This window comes from Bos javanicus, chromosome 18 (assembly GCF_032452875.1).
Source record: "Bos javanicus breed banteng chromosome 18, ARS-OSU_banteng_1.0, whole genome shotgun sequence".
Taxonomy (NCBI): Eukaryota; Metazoa; Chordata; class Mammalia; order Artiodactyla; family Bovidae; genus Bos; species Bos javanicus.
Window position 1 is genome coordinate 54,746,779 of NC_083885.1, and position 20,445 is coordinate 54,767,223.

General features: G+C 48.8%; 2 protein-coding genes across 2 annotated transcripts in view; one reads left to right on the forward strand and one right to left on the reverse strand.

Moving 5' to 3' along the window:
* LOC133229444 (tetrapeptide repeat homeobox protein 2-like) overlaps positions 1–13,852 on the reverse strand; it is a 32,042-nt gene extending 18,190 nt beyond the window's left edge. Inside the window, exon 1 of the mRNA XM_061385814.1 lies at positions 13,826–13,852. Within this exon, the coding sequence (XP_061241798.1) occupies positions 13,826–13,852 (27 nt within the window). The remainder of the gene's footprint in view (positions 1–13,825) is intronic.
* On the forward strand, positions 13,782–18,013 carry CRX (cone-rod homeobox). Its single transcript, XM_061388838.1, has 3 exons — positions 13,782–13,950; positions 14,679–14,830; positions 16,417–18,013. Exons 1-3 carry the CDS (start codon positions 13,851–13,853, stop codon positions 17,062–17,064), a joined length of 900 nt encoding a protein of 299 aa, XP_061244822.1. The 5' UTR covers positions 13,782–13,850; the 3' UTR covers positions 17,065–18,013.
* Positions 18,014–20,445: the final 2,432 nt, after the last annotated feature.

Sequence of the window (20,445 nt, forward strand, 5' to 3'; positions counted from 1 at the left end):
AAACAGTCCATCCTTGAGTCACTTAAGGCTTTCTGAAGGGTATCTCATTAACATAACAAAAGACATCTTTATCTCCTCACAAGAAATCCTAAAGGTTTTAGGAGCTCCAGGGAATAGGATTCCCTAGTGACTCAGATGGTAAAACATCTGCCTGCAATTCAGAGGACCCAGGTTCGATCCGTGGGTTGGGAAGGTCCCTTGGAGAAGGTCATGGCAACCCACTCCAGTATCCTTGTCTGGAGATTCCCACGGACAGACAAGCCTGGTGGGCTACACTCCATGGGGTCCCAAAACATTGGACATGAGCTGAAATCAAGATTGCCAGGAGAAATATCAATAACCTCAGATATGCAGGTGACACCACCCTTATGGCAGAAAATGAAGAGGAACTAAAAAGCCTCTTGATGAAAGTGAAAGAGGAGAGTGAAAAAGTTGGCTTAAAGCTCAACATTCAGAAAACTAAGACCATGGCATCTGGTCCCATCACTTCATGGGAAATAGATGGGGAAACAGTGGAAACAGGGTCAGACTTTAATTTTTTGGGCTCCAAAATCATTGCAGTTGGTGATTGCAGCCATGAAATTAAAAGACACTTACTCCTTGGAAAAAGTTATGACCAACCTAGATAGCATATCTAAAGCAGAGACATTACTTTGCCAACAAAGGTCCATCTAGTCAAGGCTATGGTTTTTTCCAGTGGTCATGTACGGATGTGAGAGTTGGACTGTGAAGAAGGCTGAGCGCCGAAGAATTGATGCTTTTGAACTGTGGTGTTGGAGAAGACTCTTGGGAGTCCCTTGGACTGCAAGGAGATCCAACCAGTCCATCCTAAAGGAGACCAGTCCTGGGTGTTCATTGGAAGGACTGATGCCAAGGCTGAAACTCCAATACTTTGGCCACCTTATGCAAAGAGTTGACTCATTGAAAAAGACTCTAATGCTGGGAGGGATTGGGGGCAGGAAGAGAAGGGGACGACAGAGGATGAGATGGCTGGATGGCATCACCGACTTGATGCACATGAGTTTGAGTGAACTCCAGGAGTTGGTGATGGACAGGGAGGCCTGGCGTGCTGCAATTCATGGGGTCACAAAGAGTCAGACACGACTGAGCGACTGAACTGAACTGAACTGAAGTGACTAACACATGCCAGGAATGACAAAGGTTAAAGATATATTTTGGGGATTTCCCTGGTAGTTCAGTGGCTAAGACTCAATACTACCCATCCAGGGGACAGGGGTTTAATCTCTGGCTAGGGAACTAGATCCTGCAACTAAGAGTTTGTATGCGGCAATTAAAGATCCTTTGTGCCATAATAAGATACTGCTGCTGCTACTGCTAAGTCGCTTCAGTTGTGTCTGACTCTGTGCGATCTCATAGACGGCAGCCCATCAGGCTCCCCCGTCTCTGGGATTCTCCAGGCAAGAACACTGGAGTGGGTTGCCATTTCCTTCTCCATAATAAGATAAGATGCAGCCAAATAAATAAATATATTGTGTTTGGCTTCTTTCACCCAACATAAGATTTTGTGAATCATCCATGATGTAATACATGTAGTAGATTATTCCTTTTTCATTGCCGAGTAATATTCCATCTCATGGCTGTGTCACACTCTGTTCTTTTACAGCTCAGTAAGACATGTGGGACTTGGGACATGAAAAAATCTTCCATGGACATTTCTGTACAAGTCTTATGGTAGACACATATTTTCATTCTTTTGGATAAATACCTAGAGTGGATCTACTTATGAGGTTAAAATAACTCATCTTTATAGAAAACAGTCAAACTGTATTCCAGTGTGGGACAATGCCATTCCCACCAGAAAGTACAAGAGTTCCCAGTTGTTCCACAACCTCACCAACATTTGTGGTGTTGATCTTTTTCTTTGTTACCATTTTGGTGGTTATGTGTAGTATCTCCTTGTGTGTGTGTGTTTCCTTCTCCAGTGACAAAGACTATCTTTGTGCACTTATTGGCCATTTGTATATATTTTGTGCAGGATCTCTTTCAGCTATTTCATTACTGAGTTGGAGTCTTCCTTATGTATTCTGGATACACGTTCTTTGCCAGCTATAAGGTTTTGCAAATATCTTCTGACAGACTGTAGCTAGGATTTTCTTTAACTTGAAGTTTTTTGAAGGGTAGAAGTTCCGCATTCTAATTAAGTTTGATTTTTAAAAAGATTTTTTTTTATTGGAAGACAACTGCTTTACAATATTGTGCTGGTTTCTGCCATATATCAATCAACCACAGGTGTACATGTTTCTTCCCTCTCGAACCTCCCTCCCTTCTCCCACCCCTATGGTTACTGCTGTCCGTGTCCCATTCAAGGAATCTTTGCCTGCTTCTTGAGGTCAAGAAAATATTTCTCCTTTTTTCTAGGAGGGCAGATTCTGTCCCCATATGTCGACTCTATGGCTGCCTATAGCCACTGGACCACCAGGGAAGGAAGTCCCAAGAAATGTATCTTTGATCTTTGTCACTCCTGGCATATGTGTCACTCACTTAGTCATGTCCAACTCTTTGGGACCCCATGGAGTGTAGCCTACCAGGCTTCTCTGTCTATGGGATTCTCCAGGCAAGAATACTGGAGTGGGTTGCCATTTCTCCTCTCCAAGGGATCTTGCGAACTCAGGGATGGAACCTGGGTCCTCTGCATTGCAGGCAGATTCTTTACCATCTTGAGCCACTAGGGAAGCTCATATGTCACTACTGACTTGAGTCTTGTTTCCTTTCTCCCAGCAGTGTTTTGTAATTTTTAGCTGGACAGTTAGTTGAAAGAAGAGATGACAGGATTTATGGGTGGATCTGATCTGTGTGTGAGGAGGAGGGGTATGCTGAGGAAAAAAGGGAGAAGGCAAGGCTGATTGCCAAAGTTTTCTTTTGGGTGTAGATGAGAAAAGAAAGCTATTTGCCTCAGGGGAGGAGTAGCCTGGGTTTAGACTCAGCTTAATTGACATCCCAGAACCACCTGTGTGACCTGAAACCCCCCTGCCCACACCTACCCAGCCTGGTGGGACTCTGGGTGGGAAAATTTGGGGGAAGTGATAGAAGGAGCTGACACCTTCTCCTGGGGGCTTTTGAGGACTTGTTCCTTTTTTTTTTCATATGAGATCTTTAAAAAAAACTAATAATTAATTTAGCTGTGCTGGATCTCTGTCGCTGCGAGGGCCTTTCTTTCCTTGCGGTGCTTGGACTTCTCTTTGCAGTGGCTTCTCTTGCTGTGGAGCATGAACTCTAGAGTGCAGGCTCAGTAGTTGCGGCGTATGGGCGTAGTTGCTCCGGGATTTTCCCGGACCAGGGATTGAACTGTGTCTCCTGCACGGACAGGTGGATTCTCCATCACTGAATCACCGGGAAGCCCCTTGTGTAGGATCTTAGTTCCCAGACCAGGGATCGAACATGTGCCCCCTATAGTGGAAGCACAGATTCTTGAACCCTGGACCTCCAGGGCAGCCCCCGAGGACCTGTTCTTTCTTCTTCTCCCTGATGACCAGCTTTCTTTCCCCTCTCCGGTGGGCCAGGAGGGTCTGTTACAGGACTGGGTCCTCCCACCAGTAGCCTTTTGGCTGGTCAGTGAGGGTCAGCTGGCCCCTCCCTCTCTCCCTGTCACCCTTGGCTCAAGCTAATGAGACGGGTCCTGCTTCCCCAGCCAGGCTGCTGGCCTTAATCTCTCCTGGCAGGGGGTTGGTGGGGGGGGGGTGAAGGAAGAAAGGGCCCCTTATGGTGAAACACAATGACCCAGCCACAAGGCAGGATTACTGAGGTCTCACGCACGCACATAGGTAGGTGTTGGGATACATTGGGATGGGAAACAGACCCGCGTGGGGTCAGGAGCTCAGGGAGATATTTATATCCACACACACACACACCCTGAAAAGGACAGAGAGGAGAAAATTCAGAGAGAGGCAGAAACAAGGAGAGTCAGAAGTATAGATCAAGAAAGGTATCAAGATAGGGAGAAAGAATTGGAGGGGGAACTAGAGAGAAAGAAAGCAAGAATCAGAAGAAGAGACAGGGAAGAGGGAAAAACAAGAACAGAAATTGAAGTTTAAGAGGTTGGATAAAGGACAGAGGTGCTGGTGGGGTGGGGGAGAGACTGGAGTCACAGAGAGGCAAGTGTGTGTGTGTGTGTGTGTGTGTGTGTGTGTGTTAGTCACTCAGTCGTGTCTGACTCTTTGTGACCCCATGGACTGTAGCCAGGTTCCTCTGTCCATGGAATTCTCCAAGCAAGAATACTGGAGTGGATTGCCATTCATTTCTCCAGGGGATCTTCCCAACCCAGGGACTGAACCTGGGTCTCCCACTTTGCAGGCAGAATCTTTACCATCTGAGCCACTCGGGAAGCCCATATGCTTATAGACACAGAGAGACAAGGACAGAGACCAAAATCAAAACAGGAACAGGGACTCAGAGAGAGAGAATGAGAGAGACGGCAAGAGGGACCAAGACAGACAGAAAAACCAATAAAGACAAGACCAGGGACCCAGAGCTGAAGAATGAGAGAGGGGGTACTCAAGGCAGACTGGCAGGAGCCTTGAGGGTCAGAGCAAAAGGAAATGGAGGCACGGAAATCCCAAGCAAAGACGAAGGGCATGGAGGGAGGGAGGGACAGATGGAGATGACACAGGCAGAGAGAGAGCAGGGGTCGGGGGGAGAGGAAAGGGGAGGAGAAGTTGATATCAAGGAGCGATAGAGATGGTTGGCTGGCATCACTGAGTCAATGGACATGAGTTTGAGCAAACTCCGGGAGATGGTGAAGGACTGGGAAGCCTGGCGTGCTGCAGTCCACGGGGTCACAAAGAGTCAGACACGACTGAGCGACTGAACAGCAACAAGTGACAGAAGCCAAGGCAAAGAAAGAAGAAAAAGGGAAACTGAGGCAGAGCAGAAAACAACGGGGCCGTGCAGAGATGACTTAGTGGACAGACAGACTGCTGGGGAGAGGAAGGACGACCCAGGAGAGGGAGCCGGAGAGCCCCTCGCCCCTTGGTTCTCGAATGATCGCTCAGAACATCCCACCTTGCTCTCCTTCCTCTTTGATAGAACAACAGCCGAAGCTCGAGGGACTCCAGTTAGACCTAAGGAAGAACTTCCCTGAGGAGTACGGGCTCCTGGTCCCAGGGTGCTGGGGCCTCCCATCCCCATCAGCCCTAATTGCCAAGATGTCATGGTTGCGGGGGGCGGGGAGGGGGAGGAGAGGAGGGGATTAGGCAGACGGGCGCCCCTCCCCCTCCCCACCAATGTCACCTCCTGGCGCCCAGTCGAGTCCCCCACCCGGGGGCCAGGATTACCCTCCGAGATCCAGGCCACGGCAGATGACATCACTCCCAGCCAGGGCTTAAAATCTCCCCATGTGAGGGGACCCGTTTCCTTCAGCCCCTGCTGTCTGATGACTCCATCCCCGGGCCCCCCAGGAGAGCCCCGTCCCCACTCTCTGAAGGTGAGTGTCCACAGGAGCAGCCGAGGAAAGGGGATGGAGGAAGTGGGGGCGAGAGAGGGGAGAGAAGGGCTCAGGACGTGGGTTCATTTTGTTCATGGCTGTGTTTTCAGGGTCTGGCATAGGGTTGAGGAGCGGGAGTGTATGATGTTGGCTGGATGATGGTACAGGGATCAGAGTGTCTGTCCTGACGTTTGGAGAAATACGGCAGCCAGGGGCAGCAAGGATGGCCAGGAGAAGCTGGCCCGTGGCACACAGACTCCGTCAGAGGCTGCCTGTTGGGGGGGGTGGCATGACCAAACCCGCCAGCTCCCAGGGTTGGGCGCTTTTCACAGCCTGAAGGCAACTCCTTGGCTCATCTCCTTGTACTTTCCTTACAAGTTAGCACAGCCTGAAACTCCCTCTTCAAGTGTGCGTTCATCTACTCAGTGCCCATCTCCCCCAGTGAACCTTGATTTCCTCCCAGCGCCTGCTGTGTGGTTGGGATGCCTAAGTATTTGTTGAATAGATGGATGGATGGATGGAGGGATGAGCGAAATAGAATCAGAGAGACACGTACACCGAGCGGGAAGGTTTTGTGGCTGCGGCAGGAAGGAGGAAGGGGAGACTAGGAGACTACCCCAGGGGCCTGGGGATGCGATAGTTTGGGGATGAAATGGGGGCGAATTGATTATTTGGGGACCTCGCTGTCTCCTGAGGCTCTGGCTTTCCCTACATCCAATCCTGGGTGGTGAGCACGACCCCCAGGTTCTTCTCTCTTTTTTTAATGTTTAACCTTTTTATTTTGTACTGGAGTATGACCAATCAACAATGGTGTGATAGTTTCAGGTGGACAGCAAAGGGACTCAGCCCTACATACACGTGTATCCATTCTCCGCCAGACTCCCCTACCATCCAGGCTGCCACATAACATGGTCAGCTCCTTGTCTCTTGGGTGACCGAGCCAGTGCGGGCTGCAGAGATCCGACAAAACTGGGGGGTAGGTCTTGCTCGGACTGAGGTGGAGCCATGTAGGTCTGTGAGGTCACTCGGAGCCTCAGTTTCCTCATCTGCAAAGTGGGGACAATGACAAGTTGTTGTCATGATGCAGTCGGATGAGCCATGGGAAGCTCATGTCTCAGACCTGGGCTTGTTGTGAGTGCAGGGGAGAGGGCTGGCCTCATCCCACTTTGGGGGGTCCTGAGCATTTTTGGGGGATAAGGCAATGCTCTGAGATCCAAGATATCTGGGTTTTATTCCTGACTGTGCCACTCACCCCTGTGTGTCATCAGAAATGGACAGAACCCCCTTCAGCCTCAGTTCCCTCATCTGAGAAGTGGGCATGTGAGCTCCACAGAGGGCTGTGGGGAGCGTCCTGAGGTCGTGTAGCTTGGTGGTTGGGAGGGCGCAGGCTGTAGGGGAGGGTGCTGGCTCTGCTGCCAGTGTATGCGATGGGACCCGGGACTCTGCTTCTTGGAGCCTCGGTGTCCTCCTTGGTGGCATGGAGGTGGCAGTAAGACCTGCCCCATGGGACGATTTCACTGGGTCACTGTTCCTGGAGATCTTGTTCCTGAGCAGCTGGGGATTCCAACTGGAGGTCCTAATGGATGGAGGACTTTCTGCCTGTCTGGGGGCAGGTGCCTTCCTTCCCCAAGGCTTGGTTTCTCCAGCCATAGATTATCTTCAGGACGACCCACAAGGTGGGTGTGAGCCTTCAGACCTCACCTGTCCAAGCACCTGCTCAGGTGGGAGTCTGGCCCCAGAGCTGCTGAACCCCCGGAGCCCTGAGCAATAGCTTCAGGCCCCACTGGTTGGTCCCCAGGGCAAAGACAGTGATCTTCCCAGCTCTACCGTTTGGGACTATGAAACATCACTGCCTTGAAATTCACCTGGCAGGATGATAAAGGGTCGCTGTCAGGCTCACTGCAAATTCTCAATGAAAGATGGACACTGTGGTTGTTGTCTGTGCTCTTGGAGGTTGTACACACAAAGCCTGTTTGGAGGAGAGAAGTCCCGGAAGGTCTGATATCATCGACCACCTCATCTAGCTGCCAGACCCAGAGGAGGGCTTCAGTGGGTGTCTGACATCACTTATGTTCTTATTGTTCTTTGCTTACGTCTTGTCCACCACATGCTTGCTTATTGGATGATCTGTAGAGCGGGCAAACCCTCAACCTTGGAGGTCATTATCATTATCAGCTGCTTGACTCAGGTTTCCTGCCTGTAGAATGGGATGCTCCCAGGACGAGAGATCTAGGCTTTCCTGGAAGACCAACCCCTTAGCCGGGCAACTCGATGCAGATTCCCTGGTGAAGACAGTAGAAATGGATCTTTTAAAAAATTATTTATTTATTTTTGGTTGCTCTTGGTCTTCCTTGCTGCACAGGCGCTCTCTAGCTTCGGTGAGCAGGGGCTACTCTTTGTTGAGATGCATGAGCTTCTCACTGCAGTGATTTCTCTTGATTTGAAGCACGAGCTCTAGGGCATGCAGTCTCAGTAGCTGTGACTCACGGGCTTGATTGCTCCAAGGCATGTAGAATCTTCCCAGATCAGGGATCGAACCTGTGTCTCTTGCATTGGCAGGCAGATTGCTATCCACTGTACCACCAGGGAAGCCCTAGAAATGGATGCTTTTGTTCCAAGCTCTGCAAACTGTCCTTAGAGGGCAAGTTCAGCAGGCTCCCTGTTTCCCTTTTCTCGTGAGGGTCTGATGAAATATCATCAGTCCTTGGAGGAAAGGAAGGTGACAGAGGGGATCCAGGCTGGGAACTGGGAGAACAGGACCTCCACGAGGGTGGTCCCCACTCATAGCCTGAGTGACCCAGGCAAGTCCCAGCACCTGAGTCTGCAGATGTTCTCAATTATAAAATATGAACATAATAGTAATACTGTCTCTAAGACCCAGGCTTGGGCTGAGGACTCAATGCCGTGTTGCATTGGGAAGTCTTGTGTATTAGTTATCTGTGGCTGTGTAACAAGTTAACCCCGAACCTAGCAGCTTAAAACAAATACATATTCATGATGTTGTGTAGTTTCCTAAAGGAAATAAACCTTGAATATTCATTGGAAGGACTTATGTTGAACCTGAAGCTCCAATCCTTTGGCCACCTGATGTGAAGAGCCAACTCATTGGAAAAGACCCTGATGCTGGGAAAGATTGAAGGGAGGAGAAAGGGGATGATGAGGACGAGATGGTTGGATGGCATCACTGACTCAATGGACATGAGTTTGAGCAATCTTTGGGAGATGGTGAAGGACAGGGAAGCCTGGCGTGCTACAGTCCATGGGGCCACAAAGAGTCGAACACGACTGAGTGACTGAACAACGGACAAAAGTTTCTGAGGTCACAGGAATCCAGGGACAGCATCACTGGATAAGTCCGGCTCAGGGTGTCTCGTTCTGTTGTAGTCGGATGTCAATCAGGGCTGCCGTCACTTGAAGGCTTGACTGAGGCTGGACAGTCAGATTCCTGGGGGTTCATTCCCATGGCTGTCGGCAGGAGGACTCAGTTCTTGCCGTACAGACCTCGCCACAGGACTGCACAAGCATGTTCGGCACAACAGCTGCTTTGCTAGATAGAGAGAGAGGGCCAGCCTCAGAGGTCACACTGTCATTTCCACAATACCTTATTGGTTGCACATGCAGCCGTGCTCCGTGGGAGGGGCCAACTCTAGGGTGTAAATACGAGTCATTATCTAGGACACCTCTTGATTCTTAGGGTTTATGTGTTGTTTCTACTTTTATCATTAGTATCGACACCGAGCGTCCCCGAGACCTTTCTATCAGGTCCCACCCACTCTCAGTCCACTTTCCATCCTGATCACTCTGCTCCAGTAGGGCTGGACACCTTGGTTCTCCTCCCACGAGATGAAACGATTCCAGCCTCAGACCTTTGCACCTGCTGCTCCCTCTGCCTAGAGACCTCTACCCCGAGATCCTCTCACAGCGGATGCACAGTCCTTCGTTTTGCAGCCCCAAATTCACCTCCTTAGAGAGAGGTCTTCCTTGATCATGCTTCCCCAGAGCATGCTTGAGCAGTCCTGTGGTGAGATCTGCATGGCAAGAACTGAGGCCTCCTGCCAACAGCCGTAAGAATGAACCCCAAGGAATCTGACTGTCCAGCCTCAGTCAAGCCTTCAAGAGATGGCAGCCCTGATTGACATCTGACTTCCCTGATCATTCACCTAAATCAGACGACTCACCCTCACCTCAAACCCCATCATTCTCTTATTTTGTTGTTCATTGTTCAGTCACTAAGTTATGTCCGACTCTTTACGACCCCATGGACTGCAGCACGCCAGGCTTCCCTGTCCTTCACCATCTCACGGAGCTTGCTCAAACTCATGACCATTGAGTCGGTGATGCCATCCAACCATCTCATCCTCTGTCTTCCCTTTCTCCTCCTGCCTTCAATCTTTCCCAGTATCAGGGTTTTTTCCAATGAGTTGGTTCTTCTCACCAGGTGGCCAGAGTACGGGAGCTTCAGCTTCAGCATCAGGTCTTTCAATGAATATTCAAGGTTGATTCCCTGTGGGATTGACTCATTTGATCTCCTTGCTGTCCAAGTGACTCTTAAGAGTCTTCTCTAGCAACACAGTTTGAAAGCAACTCAGCCTTCTTTATGGCCCAACTCTCACATCTGTACATGACTGCCAGAAAAACCATAGTTTTGACTATATGACCTTTGTTGGCAAAGTGATATCTCTGCTTTTGAATATGCTCTCTGGGTTTGTCATAGCTTTCCTTCCAAGGAGTAATCATCTTTTAATTTCTTACTACCCCATTTAATTTTCCTTGGAGTTCTTGAAAGTCTCTGGAAGCATTTTGAGTTTCTTAAGAAAAGTCTATTTCCTTGTTCGATGTTGATTTCTCTGATCAGAACCTCAAATTTCAATCCCATGAGAGCAGAGATGCTGTGTGTCTTATTTCTTATTGTCTCCCTAGACCTTAGAGCATGATTGATTTTCAAAAAGTATTTACTGAGTGGACAGCAGAACTTCAATTTATGATAAACGAAACTCAAATGAGGGTTGAGAAGGACAGGGCAGTGAGAGAAGGATGAGGTGGGAGCTCACATAAACACCATCCAATTGTAAGCATTTATTTATTTTGCAAATATTTATTGGGCATGCTGGGGACACCCCAGGGACTAAAATGTTCCTAGTCTCCATTCTCAGGTAGCTGGATTAGGGGAGACAGACAGGCAAACATATTTATAAATATGTCATATTTAGTATGTGTGATTCCTGAAGGACAGGAGAAAGTGTGTGTGTGTGTGTGTGTGAGAGAGAGAGAGAGAGAGAGAGAGAGAGAGAGAGAGACATCCTGTTTAGGGTGTGGGCTGGCTCTCCTGGGAAATTATGTTTAAGCTGTGTCCTCAAGAAGAAGGGGTTAGTTAGCTGGTGAGAGGGGGTTTTGGGCTTGGAGAGAGGCATTCCTGGCCCAGAACAGTTATTGGAAGTTTCTGGAGAGGCTGAGAGGTCTCCTGAGGTCATCTTAACTAGGGCGATAGGGAGCCCTGGAGAGCGTCTCTCTCTCTTTTAAATAGGTGGTATTGTTGGCTTTGTTGTTGAAAGGGTAATTTACACACACGTGGTTAAAAAGGAATCCAAACTGTAAAACAAGGTATGGATACAACACAGCTCCTCAGAGGCAGCCACTTTTACTGAATATTGTGTCCTTCTTCCTGGGAATGTTCTATGCAGTAGGAATATATAAATATATGTATATATGCTGTGCTCAGTCGCTTCAGTCATGTCCAACTCTCTGCGACCCCATGGACCGTAGCCCACCAGGCTCCTCTGTCCGTGGGATTCTTCAGGCAAGAATACTGGAGTGGGTTGCCATTTCCTCCTCCAGGGGATCTTCCCCACCCAGGGACTGAACTTGTGTCTGTTAAGTCTCCTGCATTGGCAGGCAAAAATATATGTATGTATATATTTTTAAAAACACAAGTGGTAGCATGCTATACACACTGTTGTTTTCCTTTGATATATATATACACATATATAGTATATATAATTTAGTAATAAATGATATCTACTATACACAGCACTGCACTTTTTTCCCTTTGAATATACGTTGTATATATAATGTGGTTTTTGTTGTTTAGTCGCTTAGTTATGTCCAAATCTTTTGTGACCCCATGCACTGTAGTCTGCCAGGCTCCTCTGTCTATGGGATTTCCCAGTCAAGAATCCTGGAGCGGGTTGCCATTTCCTGCTCCAGGGGATCTTCCCCACCCAGGGGTTGAACCTGTGTCTCCTGCATTAGCCGGCTGATTCTTTTACCACTGAGTCACCAGGGAAGCCCATAATTTGGTAAAATGATATCTAATACACAGACACACACCCCTGTATTGCCAAAATGTAATAAAAAAATAAAAAACCTGACTCTTAGGCACATGTAATAAGCCAAAAACAAAGATTTAATTCGTGAACCGGCTGTTTCCAAGGAGAATTCAAGGAAGAGAGGTTAATACTGTTATTCGGAAAAGGTGTGCTGAAAAAAGCTGGTCAGGTTAGGTACAAAACTAGTTCAAGTTCTACAGGCAGCAAAACTGTAACTCTGAGGTTATCTTTTCTACCAGAGACATATCATTGGCAACCAAACATCTGAAAGTTGCCAGCGTCTGGATCCTAATCAACAGTGAAGAATCAATTGAGCAAGGGTACAGTCCCCTAGAAAAGGAACCAATGCTTGGGTTGGTTGTCTAGATAACCAGGAGGTGACTTGCTGTCAACCATTTGTCTCATTGCTAAGTTTAGGATAATCTTTTTTTTAAATTTATTTATTTGGCTGTGCTGGGTTTTAGTTGCAGCCCACTGGCTCCGGAGCACATAGGCTCAGTAGCTGCGGTGCTCAGGCTTACCTGCCTCACAGCATGTGGGATTTTAGTTCCCCGACCAGGGATCGAACCCACATCCCCTGCATCGGAAGGTGGATTCTTAACCACTGGACCACCAGGGAAGTCCCAGGATAATCTTTCCTTAACTATATACTAGAGGTCGATTCAAGTCCATTCACAGAGAATTATAGTTTTTAATGACTTTATAGTACTCTCTTGCCCGGATGTGCCATAATCGTAACATAACTTACTTAAATTACATAACTTACTATGTCCCCTTTGGTGAACGTATAGGGTGCTTCCACATTGCGGCAATTATAAATATGCTGCATTAAAAATCCTAGCTTGGGTGGGGAGGGATAAATTAGGAGTTTGGGATTAACAGAAACGCACTACGATATATAAAGGAGAGAAACAACAAAGACCCACCGTAGAGCGCAGGGAACTCTGTTCATTACCTTGTAATAACCTGTAATGGAAACTAATATGAAAAAAATACAGAACTGAATCACTTTGCTGTGTACCAGAAACTAACACAACATTGTAAGTGAACTATACTCCAATAAGAAGTATCCGAGCATAAAATCTATGCAAATGTCCGCTTGCAAATCATAATAACCGCCACAGTTTTGTAGCATTTGCTGCATGTCAGGTGCTATTTTAAGTATCAGATGCACAATAATTCATTTGACCCTCACATCAGCCTAAAGATGTAAGTTGTATTGTTCGTTCCCATCTTCTGATGAGGTGGCCGAGGCACCTTGAAGGCGAATTGCTGGGACCGAGGAAAGACTGCGTTTTTCTTTGATAAATGTTTGCAGTTTGTTCCATCCGCACTGTCGCCCATCTGACACGAGAAGCCTGTTCTGAGGCCAGCCCTGGAGTTACCAAGCCTCTTTGATCTTTGCCAACTTGATGGGTCAAAAATAGTCATGGGAGATCATTGCATGCTGTCATTTGACTGTGACTCCCTTGGGGTCACTAACCATCCCGATTTGTCTGGGACTTTTCAGATTTGTCACTGAAATCCCACATCCCTATAAAGCTCTCCATCCCCGGCAGACTGAGACCACTGGTCACCCTACTTGTCATGATTCTGTGTGAGCCTGAACATCTTTTTTGAGGTCCTAGGGGTTGGGAAGTTCCCCCGGAGAAGGCCATGGCAACCCACTCCAGCATTCTTGCCTGGACAATCCCATGGACAGAGGAGCCTGGAGGGTTACAGTCCACGTGTTGCAGAGTCGGACACGACTGAGCGACTAACACTAACACACGGGGAGGGGAAAGGTCTTGGACAAGGGAGTAGGTCAGAAGATTTTTTAAAGGATAGAGTAGAAATAAGAGCTTCCATTTAGAATGCTCATTGCAGCTTTTGATCTTGGCTTTACAGAGCCCCAGTGACACTTTGATGACCTGAAGCAGAGGGCTGTTTTATAGGTGAGGAAACCCAGGCACAGAGTGGGGGAATAAGTTGCTGAAGGTCACATATCTAGGAAGAGAGTGAGGCGGTGATGAACTGGGGAGTTTGTGAGCACCCATCCTTTTCTTGCAGGCCCCCTGACCTGGGCCCTAGCATCCCCGAAGATCATGATGGCGTATATGAACCCGGGGCCCCACTATTCCGTCAACGCCTTGGCCCTGAGTGGCCCCAGTGTGGATCTGATGCACCCAGCTGTGTCCTACCCCAGTGAGTACAGTCGTCCTCCCTGCCCCCCACCCCCAGCTGGCCCCCATCTTCTGGGGTCTCTTGCCCTCAGGAAGAGGATGGGTACTTACAAGAGTGACATCAGGGCCATACACCAGCCAAACGGGCTCATCTGTAAATGCAGAGCACCACCCCACATGTCTCAGGGATGCAGGAAAGCATGTGGGTCTTCACAGAAATTTAGGACAGTGGTTCCGTCTCGGGTGAGGGAGGGAAGCCATCTGGAAGGGGGACCCAGAGGAATTCCCATCTGTCAGCACGCTTTATTTCTTAGCGAAGGAAGCGTTCTATTTTTGATGGTATTATTCTTTTATTAAGTTGACCATTACGGTCCTGCCTCTTTCATAGGCTGGATATCCCCAAATGGCTGGATATCCCAAATGTCGTGTTTCAAGTGAATGTCTTAGTGCAGAAGAAATTTTAGAAAGGGGATAAAAACCAAACTCATATACCTTCTTACACAGGTAAAGCCAGTTCTCCTCAGGGTGAGGCAAGAGTCCCCCTAAGGACAGGCAAAGGGAGAACCCATTTCCCAGGGGGACAGAGTGAGGTATAGAAGTTGAGGGAATCAGCACCCCCTTAGTTTGGGCAGAAGAACACCCAGAAGAGGCTTGTCGGCATCCCACGCCTTCTCAGGACCTTGCGTCAACAGATGCAGAGAGTGGGGTCTCAGGTCACCCGAAGGTCCTGCTTTTCTGTCCTCACCCCAGGCGCCCCAAGAAAGCAACGGCGAGAACGGACCACCTTCACGCGAAGCCAGCTGGAAGAGCTGGAAGCCCTGTTTGCCAAGACTCAGTACCCGGACGTGTATGCCCGTGAGGAGGTGGCTCTGAAGATCAACCTGCCTGAGTCCAGGGTTCAGGTGGGGTGTCCTGGTTCCTGGGATCCAGAGCGGAGGGAAGAGGGAGAGGTCACAGAGGAAGAGCTGAAGTCATGCAGCGTCCTGTTAATCCCCCATCCCCATTATTTCACTGGCTTCCTCTCTTGCACGCCTATCCCTTCTCATTCTACTCCATCGGCCCTGCCCCCGGTCCTTCCTTTACCATTCCCACCAAGAACACTCTCTGCTCCCTCTACCTGGAAGATATGTTCCCTACACCCTGTTCAACTCTTTGTTTATCAACCAATCTAGTCACCTTGCCAGTCAATGAGACCTACACCGCCATTGGCATTAGAAGCTGCAGCTTTTTCCCTCCATCCCAACTCTGCTACTCCGCCTCACTCTGCTCAATTGGTTCTCCCATAGCATTTATCACTTTCTAAAATTCTATGTGATTTCCTTCCTTACCATATATTTATATGCTGTCTCTCTCAACTAGAATGTCAGCTTCACTGCTGTGTGCCCAAAGGAGTAGAAGAATACATGTTTATTAAATAATTGAATGGATGGAAGGATGGATGAATGGATGGGTGGATGGATGGATGCATGGATGGATAAATGTATACGTGTGTGTTTGATTGTATGTATGTATGATGTATATATGAATGTATATATGCTTGTTTGTATGATAATATGTGTACATATGTACATAGGATTGGAAAGATGAAAGTGTGTATCATTGTATGTGAAGTAAAAGTGTCAGTCTCTCAGTCATGTCAGACTCTGCGACCCCATTGGCTGTAGCCCACCAGGCTCCTCTGCCCATGGAATTCTCCAGGCAAGAACACTGGAGTGGGTAGCCATTCCCTTGATCAAAGCCAGGTCTCTTGCATTGCAGGCAGATTCTTTATCATCTGAGCCATCAGGGAAGCCCATCATTGTGTACATTATATACAACTGTACTTATGCATGATTGTTATGTGTGTGCATATGATTAGATGGTGAATGTACATATGTATGATTGTATGTCTCCATGTATATATGAATGATTAGGTGGGCAGATGAATGTATAGGTGTATATTTGTATGTTACATGATAGCAGGTATGTACATATGATTGGCTGGAAGAATGTGTATATATGTGTGTAATTATGTATGTACACGCAAATGTATTCATGTACAATTGTGTCTATTGTATATGATGGTATGTGTGTGACTGTACAACTGTATATATAAATAATTGGGTGGATGGTGGATGAATAGAGTGCCCCATGTTGTAGTTTAGCTGCTCAGTCGTGTCTGACTCTTTGTGACACCACAGACTGTAGCCTACCACGCTCCTCTGTCCAAGGGATTTCCCGGGCAAGAATGCTGGAGTGGGTTGCCATTTCCTTCTCCAGGGAATCTTCCTGACCAAGGGATCAAACCCAAGTCTCCGGCATTGGCAGGTGGATTCTTCACCCCTGAGCCCCCTGGGAAGCCCCCAGAGTGCCCCACAGCCGATTGCAAAGTGGAGAGTTATGACTCCGGCATGCTTCACGGATAGGCATCACCAGTCCTGGGCATCACGAAGGCTCCCCTGGGCCTCCTGCCCACTCACCCTCCCTCATCTCCCCTCTTGCCCCCCAGGTTTGGTTCAAGAACCGCCGGGCTAAATGTCGGCAGCAGCGGCAGCAGCAGAAACAGCAGCAGCAGCCCCCAGGGGCGCAAGCCAAGGCTCGTCCTGCCAAGAGGAAGGCAGGCACATCCCCGAGGTCCTCCACGGATGTCTGTCCAGACCCCCTGGGCATCTCAGATTCCTACAGCCCCCCTCTCCCTGGGCCCTCGGGCTCCCCCACCACGGCCGTGGCCACAGTGTCCATTTGGAGTCCGGCCTCCGAGTCCCCTTTGCCCGAGGCGCAGAGGGCAGGGCTAGTGGCCTCGGGCCCCTCTCTGACCTCAGCGCCCTACGCCATGACCTACGCCCCTGCTTCTGCTTTCTGCTCTTCTCCCTCAGCCTATGGGTCGCCAAGCTCCTATTTCAGTGGCCTGGACCCCTACCTGTCTCCCATGGTGCCCCCATTGGGGGGCCCGGCCCTCAGCCCCCTTTCAGGCCCCTCCGTGGGGCCCTCCCTGACCCAGTCCCCCACCTCTCTGTCAGGCCAGAGCTATGGCACTTACAGCCCTGTGGACAGCTTAGAGTTCAAGGACCCCATGGGCACCTGGAAATTCACCTACAACCCCATGGACCCCCTGGACTACAAGGATCAGAGTGCCTGGAAGTTTCAGATCTTGTAGAAGACCCTCCTCTCTCCCTCTCTTGTCCCCCCTGCACATTGTCCCAACCTGCCCTGGGACAGCATCCCGGGGGAAGTGGCAGAAGTCCTTCCAAAGGTCACAGCCTCTTTGGCTCCAGTGACCAACACAGTCCACCCCTTTCCTCCCGGGGAGCTCGATAGGTCTTAGTCATCCTCTCAACCCCAAGGTGGTCTCATACAGAGTCCAGCCGGCATTTCAAACCGTGAGCCCCAGACTCCAGAAACTGGTGCTGAGAACTCACCCTGAGATGAAATTAAACCAAACTTGCAGTTGACCCGGGGTTGTGTGTAGGTCAGAAAATCACAGTGCTGTTGAACAAACAGGTAGGGAGGCTTGATTCCTTAACTTTCCATTCGGGGACACTTCTGTAGCTCATGGGTAGAGATCCTTCTAGAAATTCCGAAGACAGACTTTACGAAGCCCCAGGATGGAACCTTTAGGCCAACTATACTGTTAAGTTCAGAAATTCATTTGGCAATTTTCCAGATTTCACAGACGTCAGGTTTACATGATAGGTTTAGGGGGCTACACACACACACACATGTATTTTCTTCTTCTTGTTAGTTTCTTCTTAAAGACATTTCATCATTCATTCACGACACTGGAAATGGGCATATCTGGTGGAAGAATGGAAGGCAAGTTGCCTGTTTCACGTCTGGTTTGTTTTCTTTCATTTTAGCATTTTTTTTAAAGGTGAACTTCACCTAAACACTGGAAGAATCACAGTTGCTGCATGGGGTACACCAGCTATAACTGTGGCTATTTCCAAGAGAAGAAGAGGTGGACAGGCTTCCCACCTGTAAATATACAAGAGACGGGGGTGGGGCAAGAGAAATGGATTTGGGGGCAGCCCCACATCCCGCACTCACGCTCCCTCTTTTAGAGGTTTTGTTTTCAGTTTCGACTGTGGGGTTGGACTATAAATAGAGCTTGGCCTGGGAAATTTTCCTGGGGCCGCACTGTATTTATTTGAATACAGCCTGACCCATGGCCACAGAGACAAGCAGTGTAAGGCTCTGAAGAAGGATGCAGGCATTCCAACACTCTTGGAAGTTTGGTACTTTGGCACCTATTTTCTCAATCTGAGTTCTTTTATTTTTGGGTAGGGGAGGCAGGAGCCACGAGCCATTCACTGGTGGGTTTCACAAGGCCAGGAGTGAAAGAAAGTAGCATGGGAAGGAAGTGGTATGCTGGGAGGTGCTTAACAACGAGCTCTGGAAGGAAGAGGAAATCCTGGTTTGTCGTTGCCCATTTCTGTGGTGTAAATACTCCCACTGTGGCTGATGTCAAGGCATCAGGCTGAGGTCCCTGAACTTAGGAAGAGACACTTACCGTCTGTGCTCACTAGCCAGGACAAGCTGGCTCCAGGCCCCCAGGGCAGAAAGCAAGGTCAGGAGGAGGGGCACGATGCAAAGAGAGACTGGGTGGCATCAGATGATGCCAGGTCAGGAGGAACCATGAGCGGCACCCTGAGATCACTAGAGCCCCCAAAGATGGCTTACACATCATCTCTCCTGGGTCTGGGAGATTAGACCCAGAATCCACTGTGGGAAGTGATATCTAAACAGAGAAAGACAACATATATTGACATATGGGGTGGATGTCAATCCCCCATCCAGGCAAAAATTTGCCAGGGAGGGGCAGGTAGGAGACGGCACTGTGCTCTGGATCCGTGTAAACGCTGGGACCAGGATGCAGTGTCCATTAGGCATTTTGCAGAGGCCCCCACACTCTTTGCTGGAGGCTGGGGTCTCAGGTGTGAGTAGAGTCTCTCCCTGCCTCACCAAGTTCTCCATTCACAGAGAAGGGCGTGTCTTATGCAAATGATTCAGAGGCAGTAATAGAATGGGCCGGGGTGGGGGGACCACAGACTCAGGCCAACGGGAGTAAGACTCTAAGAGCGCCCCACCCCCCCACAACTTCCTGGGGTCTTCTGAGAGTTCTCTAGGAGTTGGACAGAGGAAGGAGTCAAATCTTTCAGGAGATTCCAGGTTCCTTCTCATGGGCCAGTCTCCTGAAGGCTGGTTCTTCAGCTATCCCTTAGGGATTCCTAAAGCCAGGAAGAGTGTCAAAGGAAGTGGGAACAGAACAAGAGGGCTCCCTCTTTCTGTGTCGGTCCTCTGTCCTCGCCTTGCCCACTCACTGGAGCTCCAGGTCTCCCTTCGCTGTCCACCTGTGGAGTGAAAATGATTAAAATGTTGGATCCTGCTTAAAGTCTGGGTGATTTTTTGTTTGTTTGTTTCCGTGGAGGGGCCTGGAGGTAAAAACGTCTGTCTTTGGGGCCATGGGTGTGTCCATGTGGTTTCTCTGTCTGCTCACTGTCTTTTCTGTTACATCTCTGTAAAGCTAATTAAGCAGGAATATGGGCTTCAGACGGCCAGCTTCCACCTGCTATGACCCCTCGCTGCAAGGGGGTGGTGCCCATGCTTCCTGCCTCAGTGGTCCACAGGAGGATTAAAGTAGCTTGGGAAGGGAGTGGTGTGCTAGGAGGTGCTTAGCAGTTGGCTCTCGAAGGAAGAGGAATTCTTGGAGCCCTCCCCATCAGGCTCCAAGGCTCTGCAGCTTCATCTTGCACCTCCCTCTTCCGCCTTCCATCCTTGCCACCTTCCCTTCCATCCCTTCTCCCATTCTGGTCACTTTCAGTTTTCCACCATTTCTCTTCTGTCTCTTGTCTTTTCTCTCTCTTTTTTCCCCACTCCCCTTTTTCCTTCTTGACTGTCAAATCTCAGACTCCAAGGTCCACATTTGTTTTTGCTGGTTTTTAACTTGTTCTTTCTTTCCTCTTCTTCTCTTATCCTTAGCCTTTCTGTTTCTCCAACTCCAGGTCTTCAATCTCTGCTAATGCCCCTCTCATTCGCTGGATCCTGGGTTAAAATGTGTGTGTGTATTTAACAGAGAACTAATGCGGTCAGACAGACTTGCTGTTTGAGCCTGGCTACGCCACGTCTGGTCCTATGACCTTGGGCAATCTGTTCCTCCCAACTTCAGTTTCCCCCTCAGTAACGAGAGACGTTGAGGAGACCCACCTCGAGAGAATTAAATGATGTCATTTTGTTAAGTATTTGGCCCTGAGGTCTGGTCCACGGTAAGAGCCCAATAAGTGTTTCTTTGTATAGTAAAATGAATATCACATAAAAGTGACCATTATTATCATTTTAAAGTGTGCAACTCAACGGTATTAAACACATTCACAGAAGAAACAAGACATAAAAGGCTCCATATCAAATGAATCCCTTTATGTGAAATATTCAGAAGAGGCAAATCCCTGGAAATGGAAAACAGATTTTTGTTTGCTGGGGGGAGGGGACATTGGGAAGGAACTGCTTAATGGGTGAGAGAGTTTCTCTTTGGGTTGATGGA

What these genes read in the sequence shown, in the direction of transcription:
- CRX (XM_061388838.1), top strand. Translation starts at nt 13,851, where the DNA reads ATGATGGCGTATATGAACCCGGGGCCCCACTATTCCGTCAACGCCTTG. An exon ending in CCCAGCTGTGTCCTACCCCA is followed by an intron (nt 13,951 to 14,678) that starts GTGAGTACAGTC and finishes TCCTCACCCCAG; the next exon opens with GCGCCCCAAGAAAGCAACGG. An exon ending in TGCCTGAGTCCAGGGTTCAG is followed by an intron (nt 14,831 to 16,416) that starts GTGGGGTGTCCT and finishes CTTGCCCCCCAG; the next exon opens with GTTTGGTTCAAGAACCGCCG.